The 12,384-nt window shown below is 34.0% G+C and overlaps 1 protein-coding gene across 4 annotated transcripts in view; it reads left to right on the top strand.

Moving 5' to 3' along the window:
* Positions 1-12,384, top strand: part of LOC105423790 (transmembrane protein 114) — a 517,194-nt gene that overhangs the window by 356,725 nt on the left and 148,085 nt on the right. For all 4 annotated transcript variants that reach the window (XM_089081259.1, XM_089081256.1, XM_089081257.1 and 1 more), the window contains one exon: positions 7,316-7,453. In XM_089081259.1, the coding sequence (XP_088937385.1) occupies positions 7,316-7,453 (138 nt within the window). The remainder of the gene's footprint in view (positions 1-7,315; positions 7,454-12,384) is intronic.

The following is a 12,384-nucleotide window of genomic DNA, read 5'->3' as shown; positions in this document are numbered from 1 at the left end:
GAGTTTATATCCAGCAGTGCTTGCAATTCGTCCGTTTCAATCTTTTGAGGGCGTCCAGCACGCGGTTCATCTTCAAGACTGAAATCTTCTTGGTGAAATTTTTGATACCATCTTTTACATGTAGTATGACTTACAGCGTTCTCTCCATATGCAGCACAAATCATTGCATTCAGCAGCATCTTTCTTCAGATGAAACGTGAAGTGGATGAAAAATCGAATATGCTCTTTTGTTATTGCCATCGTGAACACTACTGATTTTTGAGATTATGTGCATCAAACGCCAAACCGTATGGCATTTTAGAAGGCCAAATGTCAACGTTTTAAAACCGCAAAAAGGACGGGAAGATATATAAAATTTAAATTGTTATTTCGGTTGTATGAAATCTAAAGCTCAGAACTTTTTTGTACATCTAATATGTATAAGCATAAAATTTATGACAGAAACCGAGAATATGCCGTGTGCTGGCTCATTTGAAGAGTTTTTGATTGAAAATGATCAAGAAGCAAATATGAAGAAAGCGCCGACAACGGCGGGGAGCAACAGAGATAGGGCGGGTTCTATAGGATCGCTCACAACAATGGACAGTGGAAATATTATAAAATATCAAGTACGAGTGAATCATCTAGTATTGAGATAAAAATAGATTGGCTCATAAGAACTGTGAAAAAAATCGAAGATGAAACAGTCTGTAAGAGAGAAATAAAACAATGATCAAAGAAGTTCAAGAAGAAGAATTAGAAAATGTTAAACAAGAGCTAGAAGACTTGAGGAGAATGTAGATTCAGGGAGTAGCAGATAGATCAACGGGTGGAATGCAAAGAAACTACAGTAAAGCGGTTAAAGAGAAGAAGAAAGAAAACATTATAATTGTGAAACCGGAGATGCAACAAGAGAGTGAAGCTACTAAAAAAGTCGATAAAAGATAAGGTGGATATCAAGAGTATGGCAATGGGAATAACGAAATTAAAAAAAAGAAGCAAAGGAACAATGATTATTGGTTGTAAAACCTAATGCTGTATTTGGGTGAAGAAATGGAAAAATTAAAAGAAACAATGCAAGCCAAACTAAGGTGATGACAAAGTTGTGGAGATAACAGAAACCAAAAATAAAAATTGTTAATATAGATGAGATAAAGTTAGATAATGAGCTTATGGCTACAATAAAAAAAACAGAATAAAATGATGCAATGAAAATGCGAATAGTGAAGAAAATAGTTAAAGAAGAAAAAATAATAATAATAAAGCGAGAGGAAGAGGAAACGAAGAATCAGTAATAATGGAAACTGACGAAAAAACGCATGAATTGATGTTGAAAAAAATGAAGTTAAATATAAGATGGAAGAAATGTCCTGTATTTAATCATGTTAGTGTTAAAAGATGTTTCAAATGTTAAGGATATTATCATATTGCAAAAAAATTGTACAAGAAACGAAACATATCATAATTGTGCAGGAAATAATTCGATGGACTGTACGGCGACAAAGAAAAAATATGTAAATTGTATGTTTCATATTCGAACATACAATCTGAAGATAAATGACGAACATGATGCCCTTAGTACAGAATGTCCGACTTTTAAGAGAGTGATATAGGAGGAGAAGAGGAAAACTGGCTGGGAGGACACTAAATAGCAACTAAAGAAGCGAAGCTAATACTATATACGAATGCGCAAAGTTTAATGACGCATAGAGATGAAATACAGCATTAGGTTTTGAAGAAATTAAATCCTGTATTTTTGGCACTATCCGAAACCAGATTGACTGAAGAAATCAAAGACAGTGAAGTGAACGTGCCGGGTTATAATATAATTAGATGTAATGCTGAGAGTAGAAATACAGAAGGGATTGTTCTATATATAAGGGACGATATGAAATAATATTAGCGAAAAAATTAGAATCTATTGGTGTGTTGCGGTAGAAGTTAAAGAAAAACTGTATAAAAGAATGATAATGATAATATATCACTGACCGAGAGCATCGCATGGAGAATTTTTTAGATTTTTACAGTAAAAGAATTAATAATAAAAGAAGAATGCGTGGTAATGAGATTTTAATGTAGATCTTATGATAGATTCGTTTTATGCAAAGAAGCTGCAAACGACAATGTTAAGTTTAAGTACAAAAACAATGCATTAACAAACCGACAAGAATTACGAAAGATATTCAGATAATTATAGATTTAATCTTCGCTAATAATAATGAAATAGCAGTACAGGTAATTCATGGATCTAAAATTACGCGTGACTAAAAGTTGAGTTGAGTGCGAATAAAGTTGAAAATAAATATAGAGAATTTAAATATTAATGAGGTGATTCTCGGTATTAGATATAATGTAGTAAAAGGGCAAATGAGAATCAGCGCTGTTTACGGTGTACAATTTACATTCTTTATTACAACTTAAAAATATATAAGCGCGTCACTGCCTGAAGCTCAGGGCGTGCAGACGCGCTGTTGGTGTGCTGCTCGGTGCGAACCGCGCGTGCTTTGTTCGGTTTTGAGTGAGCCGTGTTTATCCGATAATTGACAATCCTTAAAGACTGTCCTATCTCTTTAAGGATAACATGACTGTGCGATCATAATAATTCGAATTAGCGAAATTAACGTTAGTGAGCATGTCGGATAAACACGGTATCTTATCTTTATTTTTTGTATACACTGAGGATGACTCAAACTAGAGTCGAAACGTATGTTATATATTTTTAAGTTATAATAAAGAATGTAAATTGCACATCGTAAATAGCGCTGATTCTCATTTGCCCTTTTACTACATCATATAGGGAATTTAGTGTTAGGAATTATAAAAAGTTCGATGTAAATGAATTCACTAGATTAGTTAGATTACTTAGATTACTAAAAAGGTAAGGTACAAAAAAATCAAGATATAGATATTAGTGAAAGAGCGAAAAAACTTGTCGATAATATAGTAGATAGTATAGTAGATGCGTTAGATGTAACGGCGCCGAAGAAAAAATTTAGAATTCCGAAAGTATGGGATGGAAAAAAGTAGTATTCTAATGAAATAAGAGAAGCAGCGGATGGAAGGGATAAGGCATACAGGAAGACATTGTATGTTGATACGGAACAAAACAAATTGGTTGCAGTTTAAAATTGAGAGAAATGCAGTAGTAAAATTAATAAGAGAAAAGAAGAAAGAATTATTATAAAAATATGATAGATCTTAATAAGAAAAATCCTACTATGTGACTATGTGAAAAACCTTAAAAGAAATAATTAGAGGCGAGCCAATAGGTATGAAGGAAATAGAAAATATAGACTTTGAGATTTTAGGTGACATTGAAGAGTGCAAGATAGCTGATAAATTTAATTTATATTATATACAAGGTATTAATAGTATAGTAGAATCTATAAATATAGATAGGCGCAGCGACACAAGTAAGAAAATTATTTATGTTATTGAAGAAAAAGGAATTATGGAAAATTTTAAAACAATCAGGTTAGAACAGTTAGAGAAAGTTGTTATGGAATTGCCAAAAAGAAAGGTACGGAAGAGGGGATAACTAGCGATATATTGAAAGCACCTTTTACGTAATAAAAAAAGAATTTGTGGATATAATTAACAATTCTTTGAGAGAAGAATGCTTTCCGGAAGGTTGGAAAACTTCTACGATAATACTGATACCAAAGATAGAAAAAGTCAAAAAAGCAAGAGAATACAGACCTATTAATATGTTACCAATATTTGAAAAAGTATTAGAATTAGTAGTGAAAGATCAACTTGAAATGTATTTGGAAAATAATGGTATTATAACAGAACGTCAATCGGGATTTAGAAAACGTTATTCATGCGAAACTGCGATTTAAACTGTCATTAATGATTGGAAATTAATAGTAAGCGAAAGGAAGATGGCGGGAGTAATTTTTATGGATCTTAAAAAAAATTTTTATGTAAAAACACTTGGCGCTGCTCATACCTCTAAAAAGAATATGAATAAAATGTGTGTGTGTGTGTGTGTGTGTGTGTGTGTGTGTGTGGTAATTATAATTTAATCATATTAAATAATAAATTTTGCCTTTATTTGTAACATTCAAATAATCTCATCATTAGTTTTGCATTTTCGTTTGATCTAAGCAACGCCAAGTGTTTTTACATAAAAATTTTTTTTATTTAAATAAAATTTTATCATTTATTTTATACTGTTACTTTATAATTCTTTGTAATAAAAACGTAAATTGAGTAAAGCAATTTTGTGATATAAAAATATTTTAAAGCTAAATAATTACTATCACTTGGGTTAGAAAAAGAAGTTTTTAATGGATAGAAAGATATACATATAATTTGGTTTTTATTATTTTTAAATTAAAGAAACTACTACTTGAGTTTTATTTTTTTAAAATAGTTTATCAAATCTTTTATACGATTGAAATATATAATTTGACTAAAATGGACTTGTAGCTTCATGTTTGTAAGACTATAACTTGGCGCCAATTATTGATATCAAATCTTTAATATAAATTTTTCACAATCATTTGAGTTGGCAATACCACTATACTTGACACCCTTTTTTTATCTTTTTTTAAAAAAAAGGTAATTTTATAGTGATATCAGACATTTTGAAGTATTCCACTATACTTGATACCCTTTTTTTACTTTTTTTTAAAAAAAAGGTAATTTTATAGTGTATATATATATATATATATATATATATATACCTAATAAAAAAACATAATCTTAATCTAAACATAAATGTAATCTTATTATTTCATATATTCTATATATATATATTGGAAGAAATAATAAACTTCCGATCAAACAATGTGTATATATACACACATATATATTGTTATTAAATAGTTTAAGATCAATATAAATTGGAAATTATCAAATATCAATCTTTAAATTCTTTGTAAATTTTGCAATTATATATATATATATATATATATATATATATATATATATGTGTGTGTGTGTGTGTGTGTGTGTGTGTGTAATTGTCTAATAATAAATAGTTGATTATAAATATGATTCAATATTATAATATATGTATAGTTCTTTAGATATGTTATTTTTTTAATTGACAAATTTTCATTTTTACTCGCTTTGGAACTGATTTTTCTAGAGTTACATAATAAGAATATGTAGATAAGATTGAATAAAAGAATAATATCTTTGTTCTCTGATAAAATGAAAAATAGAACTTACCTGCAAAGTATAAACACAAACATGAGTTACACTCGGAAATTATTACAAATTGTCAAACTCGCCGCGAACGTCAACATCGTTGGCCACCACTCGGACGTGCAGAAAAAGAATAATAGTAGTATGCAATTTATTAATACTGCTAATATTTCCTTTTTAATTTTAATATACGCGTATTTATTATTATATTGATACCCGAGAGGTCTAACCAAAAACACTACCGTGTTTACATCAATCAATTTTATCGACCCAGCGGATAAATCAGGCCGATAAATCAGAGTCACTGCAGGACCCAGCGAACATTGATTCGCTAGATTCTACAATAACCCTGACTTCAGTCTGATAATCCGCTGGGTCGATAAGATTAATAATGACATCTCGTGACAGACGTTGCAGCCGTACAAAGGCGACGATAATGACGTTTCTTAAAGTAAAAATTTCCAAATCGAACTTTGTAGCAATATCTCTGTTTGTAGGGCACGTAGCAGAAAAATAAAAATACTTTTATTATGCAAGTCGGACTCAAACTATCGATCAAGCCTACTTAGAACTTGATCAGTATAGCCGTTATTGAGATTCGATAATTTCAGATGCTCGAACCTCGACGACTCGCGTAAAGTCACACAGCAGTGTTCTCGGTTGACTTGACATCCGAGACACTACCGTGTCTCCTGATTATATATGATAATCAACAACAAAATTTGCTCAGAGGGATGCAATATAAAAATGTTTGCAGATGACACGCTTATATAAGTAAGTGGAGAAAGTAGCGCGGATTTAGAAATAAAAATGAACATAGTATTTAATGTAGTTGAAATATGGATAAGTATAAATAAGTCAAAAATGAATGCAGGAAAAACGAAATATATAATAGTTAGAAGTATAAGGAAGAAAGTAAAAGATAATATTGTATTGAATTGCTTGGATGGAATTATAATAGAACATGTGGAAGTAATAAAATATTTGGGTATAATTGTAGATGATAGACTTAAATTTGATAATTATTGTATATGTTAAAAAAGATAGGGAAGAAAACAAGCTTCTTAAACAGAATAGGTAACTCGATAGGTAACTCGATAGGTAACTCGGCTTATATTAGATGTATGATATATAAGACAATTATAGCGCACTTTGAATATTATGCTATCGTTGATAGCAATGGGAGAAACTCATTTATGTAACTTACAAAAAACACAGAATCGGGCTATGAGAATTATTTTACAATGTAATAGGTATACTAAAATAAAGCATATGTTGCAGGCGCTACAATTTATGTCGGTAAAACTGAGATTACACTATAATGTATATTCATTTATAAAATTCTGAATGATTTATTATCGAAACAATTAAGAGGTAAGTGTAGAAACTGAGGGAAGAATCGCAAGCAGGCAATAGAAATTTAATTTAGAAGAATAATTAGTGCACAAAAGAGCATGTTCTATGAGGAATTAAAATTGTATAATGCATTATCAACAGATATAAGGCAATATACAGGATTGATAGATTTTAAACGAAGTTAAAAGATTATGTAATAAATAGAATAGAATAATTACTTGTTTTCGTTGTTATTTTGTTTGGCATTAATGTTAATTTTAATTTTAATTATATTAGTGTTATTCTTTTTGTATTAGTTATTAGTATTAGTAGTGATATTAGTATTTCTATTAGTTCTTGTCTGTTAAAGTAGCCGAGAAGGCTAATAAAGATCTCTCTCTCTCTCTCTCTCTCTCTCTCTCTCTCTCTCTATCTCTATCTCTCTCTCTCTTTGTGCGTGCGTGCGTGCGTGCGTACATATGCGTATTAACTGGTCTTTTATTTAATTTTTTTAATATGACGAGTAAAATCTTGAATATACGTCTATTATGTGTATATCTTTCTTTACAGGTAATGTCACGAGCTTCATATTTTCTTTGACAGTTTTTGGTACAATCATTATTTTAGGAAATATTATTACAAAAATTATTTTTATTTTTCGAAATGACTGCCAAAATATCTCCAATCGTCAATCAAATTTTTTAGGTTCAATTTTAGTTATAAAAAAATACATAAGAAAACCAAATTTCAAAGAAATCGGAGAGGAGATAGCTTTTCTAAAAATTTATCTGCAGTTTAGAAAAATGTATTCATAATTTGACTTCAGCCATTTATTTATTTTCAGATTACGCCAGGACTGCAGTTTCATTTGCTTTAATCAGTCTTTTCGTAATGATGATGGGTAGTTGCTTTTCAATTTACACATTTCTGAATCCACGCTATATGTTTAAACGTCTTGCTGGAGGAATACACTTCATAACTGGTAATTAATATTACAAAGTACTTATGAGTAGTTATACTTCTATTATTAAATTTAAATAACTTGTAAATTAAAATAACGTAAAACAACTTGTAACTTTATAAAGCAAAATATAAAACTTTTATAATTTATACGTCAGGATCAAGTATAATTATCAAGTATAATTAGATTAAAAATAATTGGCATTTTTTTATTACTGTCAACAAGATAAATATTTATTTGTTTTATTGTAATGAGAATCTAGAATTTTAGTGGTAATAAATTTTTTAAAAGTGTTTACTTAGCTAAATTGTTCTTGAAAATTATCTTTTACAAAGTTGAAATGCTTGTAAAAAAGATGATAATCAGGTGATAATCAGATGAAAAAAGATTTAAAGAAGCAGAACAAATCAGTTTAATAGATTCATTCATCTAATTTTTGGAGCATTATGTATGAAATATATATTTGAATGTATTATTATGCAAAAATGAGCCTTTCTTATTGACCAATAATAGATGTTCAATAATTTTTTACACTATTTTTAATTTTTGATAGTATTTTTTGTTATTCAAAAAGTTATAATAAATGAAACCAGCTACAAAATGCCTTTTTGATGCTATTTTAGCTCAAGAAAACATTTCAAAGTTTTATTACATTACGGTTTAAATATTATGCAATGTCGGCTATTGCTATATATTATCCATTTTTTATTAGGTGTACAAAAAAGTTCTGAGCTTTAGATTTCATACAACCGAAATAACAATTTAAATTTTATATATCTTCCCATCCTTTTGCGGTTTTAAAGCGTTGACATTTGGCCTTCTAAAATGTTATACGGTTTGGCGTTTGATGCATATAACCTCAAAAATCAGTAGTGTTCACGATGACAATAACAAAAGAGCATATTCGATTTTCCATCCACTTCGCGTTTCATCTGAAGAAAAATGCTGCTGAAGCCACTGTAATGATTTGTGCTGCATATAGAGAGAACGCTGTAAGTCATACTACATGTAAAAGATGGTATCAAAAATTTCACCAAGGAGATTTCAAGAAGATGAACCGCATGCTAGACGCCCTCAAAAGATTGAAACGGACGAATTGCAAGCACTGCTGGATGTAAACTCTGCGCAAACTGAAAAGGAGCTTGCAAAACAGCTTGGCATTACGCAGCAAACCATTTCCGTACGTTTACATACGATGGGAAAAGTTCAGAAGGAAGGCAGATGGGTTCCGCATGAATTGTCCGAAGACAACAAAAATCGTCGGCCTGACACTGCACTCACTTTGCTTTCAAAGTTCCGGAAAAAAGATTTTCTGCACAAAATCATTAGAGGTGATGAAAAGTGGATTCTTTATGTTAACCCTAAAAGTAGAAAATCATGGCCCTGGTCAACCTTCGACATCGACGCCAAAGCCCAATATCCACGCCAAGAAGGTTTTGTTCTGTATCTGGTTCTGTATCTGGCATTGAAAAGATGTGTTGTATTACGAGTTGTTACAACCGGGTGAAACAATCACGGCAGACCGCTACCAACAACAATTGACCAATTTGAGCGATGCATTAGAAGAAAAGAGGCCATTTACTGACCAAGGACGTCGTAAAGTGATCTTGCTTCATGACAATGCTCGACCACATGTTGCGAAAGCGACTCAGGACCATATCTTTGCATTAGGCTGGGAACTTCTCTCGCACGCGGCGTATAGCCCAGACATAGCACCTTCCAATTACTACCTATTCCGGTCGCTGCAGCATCATTTGGTAATACACATTTCGTGAGATTTGAAGAGATACGAAAATGTATTGATGACTTTATCGCTTCGAAGCCGGTGAGCTTCTATCGTTAAGGAATTCGCAAGTTATACGAAAGATGGCAAAAGGTCGTTGATGCAAACGGGGAATATTTCGCTGATTAATATTTTTTTGTTTGTTTTTGAATGTTTTGAATAAAGATTGAATTTTACAAAAAAAAGCTCAGAACTTTTTTGTACATTTAATATCATATACCATAATGTATATCGAATTTCGGGAAACCGCAAGAACGTAAGGACGAAACCACGCTACGATTACGCGACGATCACGCAATTGATCACGGGACAAAATAGCGAGAGAAAAGAGATAAGCTTTTGTTCTACGTATCTATTGCAATAAAGCAGGAATTAATGTACAAATATCACAATGAGTTCGGACATTTTGGCGTGGATAAAACTTACGTAGTTCTAGAGAAAAGTTATTGTTTTCCAAGAATGAAGAAAAAGATTTGTATTCATATACAAAACTACACTAACTGCATTAAGTGCATTTTCTTTTCGAAAACCTCGGGTAAAACTGAAGGATTTATTCATTCTAAAGGGAAGGACGCTTTTTGAGATAGTTCACATAGATTTCATTTTGTTAACTCTGTTAACCGTACAGACATAATAAAAAAAGCACTCGTTATCGTAAACGCGTTTACGAAACACATGAGACTGTACACAATCAAATCGACGACAACGCGTAAAGCGATAGGGTGCCTTAAAGATTATTTCCGAAACTGTAATCGATCAAAACCCCGATAGGAATACAAGTTTTACATCATCGTCATCATCGCCTGTCATGGTTTAGGCTCAAATGGCCTGTTCTGCCTCAATACTCCACTTTTTTAGCGGGCTCTCCACATCTCCTCTTCCTCGTAGGTTGTACTTATGGGCTAATTCCGGGAGTCGATGTTCTTCCATCCTATTCATGTAATCTTTTCATTTTGTTTTGTACTGTTATTTTATCTTTGATTGCGTATACGTTTAGTTCTAATCTAATGCTGGCGTTTGATATTCTTTCTGCTCTCGTGCATCCTTTTACTGACCTTAGAAACTCCATTTCAGCTGATTGTATCTCTGTAGCATTCTTCTTATTCATTAACCATTTCACTTCCATATAAGAGTGTCGGTATTGCCGTTACTTTGTAGAATTTTAGCTGCGTATTCTTTCTAGTTTTGTTGTCTAGTGTGTTCGACGAATTGTTCCTGACGATTGTACATCATTTGAAAAGAAATCAGTTTTTCATTCACTCTCTGATTCGCCTAAATACGATACTTTACATCCCAGATATTTGAAAGTTCTTACTTGCCCAATGCTTGATTATCAATGATCGTATTGAAGCTTGTGACGCGGTCACCTCGCTGGATCCGACGCTCGGATCGGCTCGTCGGTGTCCGGGTTCGAGAGGAGGGGAGACTCAAGCGTACGCGAACACAAGTGGCGGCGAAAAAATTGTTTATTGGTAGAAAGGTAGATACAGAGTAGTGCAGAGCCGGGTGATGTCGCAGTGTCGCTGGTAGCAAAGCGGAGACGCAACCGGTTGGCGTAAGGCGATGAGATGCGCAGGACGGGTGCGGCGTGCGGTCGACAACGGTTTATTTACACGACGCGATTACCACTAAGGATCTTAGAATTACTGACTTATAACTAGCGGCCTTAATCTCTATCGCATGCACTTATGAGCTAATGTCAGGCGGGACGGTTAGGTATTGCGGGCAGGGCTGAGTGCCACGTCGAGCCCTGCCTTCGCAACGGAAACCGGCGAAACCCGGTGGAGCTGAGCGAAACCTCAGCCCGAGGAGCGGTGACAGGAGTCGGCGAACCCGACAGAGCTGAGTAAAACCTCAGCCCGTGGAGCGGTGACAGGAGTCGGCGAAACCCGACAGAGCTGAGTGAAACCTCAGCCCGAGGAGCGGTGACAGGAGTCGGCGAAACCCGACAGAGCTGAGTGAAACCTCAGCCCGAAGGTAGAGAAAGCCGGTGAAACCCGGCAGAACCAAGCGAAACCTTGGCCCCGAGAGGTAGTAGGTACTGGTTAGGTCGGTATCAGGAGTCGGATCGCAGGATGGGATCTGGTTTCGATGTCTCGACCGGCCGGCGTTCCCCACTGCGCGCCGTCGGTCCGGTGGCGGGGAGTCGGTATCACGTGGGGGCACCGCGAGCGAGATAGCGTGAGCGAGACGGCGCGTGCGACTTACAGGCAAGCGAATGCGATAGCGTGAGTGGTGTACGTGCAAGCGGGATGGGTAGTACAGGATAGTAAGCCAAGCGTTTATATATATGTATATATTTATGTATATGTATGTATATGTATGTATATATATATATATATATGTATGTGTGTTCGTAACGGCCCTACCGTTACAAGCTTTTCCATTAAAAGCCATTATTTTTGTTTTCTTCTTGGAGATTTCGCTATTACAGTTGTTCAAAATTGCCATAAGTAAATCACGCCTAAGAGCGTAACACGGAACACGCGAAGCGCGCGTGACGATCCGCGGCGATCGATAGCGCCAGGTAGCCTGTCGATAGCTGTCATGCGGAAGTAATTATGCTTATCAGCCTTTTAAGGGCTGTTTCGTAATCAAACGTATGTGTAAGCTAACGATTGAAAATTACATGATTTGTCGTGTCAATCACTGATATGGATGAAATCGATCGGATGATCCTGCAAGCTCCTCGCAAAGCTCTCGTTACCAAAATTCTCAGTCAGTCGATGATCTCTGCTCATAGAAAGTAAAACGTGCTCTTGTTGTCAAATTCAATGCTCTTGTCGTTTTCTATTACTCTTATCGTATTCGTTAGTGAAGCTTGTGTCGTAATTTATATTTGTCAATATCATTCGTCTCGTAATAACGTTACAGTTTAGTCATTGTTGCGAGAGAAACTTCTCGGCGAAGCATCTCTCTGAATCCTGGCGAACTCTTGATTCACAGCCGCGTTCAAATCCTACTAGATTCAAAGTAACGTATGACGTTCTTTATCGCTACGTAATGATTCAAGTGTCTTCGAACTCGACAAAAATATTTACTGCGAGCGTTCTCAAAGAGTTCTCAGTGACAAGTACGCGTATTTCAGATTGACGAAACAGCACGTAATCATTCGTTAAGTTCAATTAAGGTGCAAGAGCTTGCACATTCTTTGAAAATGTTGTGAACC

This window comes from Pogonomyrmex barbatus, unplaced genomic scaffold, assembly GCF_055798465.1.
Source record: "Pogonomyrmex barbatus isolate J1 unplaced genomic scaffold, ASM5579846v1 scaffold4, whole genome shotgun sequence".
In the NCBI taxonomy this organism is placed as follows: Eukaryota; Metazoa; Arthropoda; class Insecta; order Hymenoptera; family Formicidae; genus Pogonomyrmex; species Pogonomyrmex barbatus.
The sequence above is the reverse complement of the archived record's forward strand: the minus strand, read 5'-3'. Positions and strand labels throughout refer to the sequence as shown.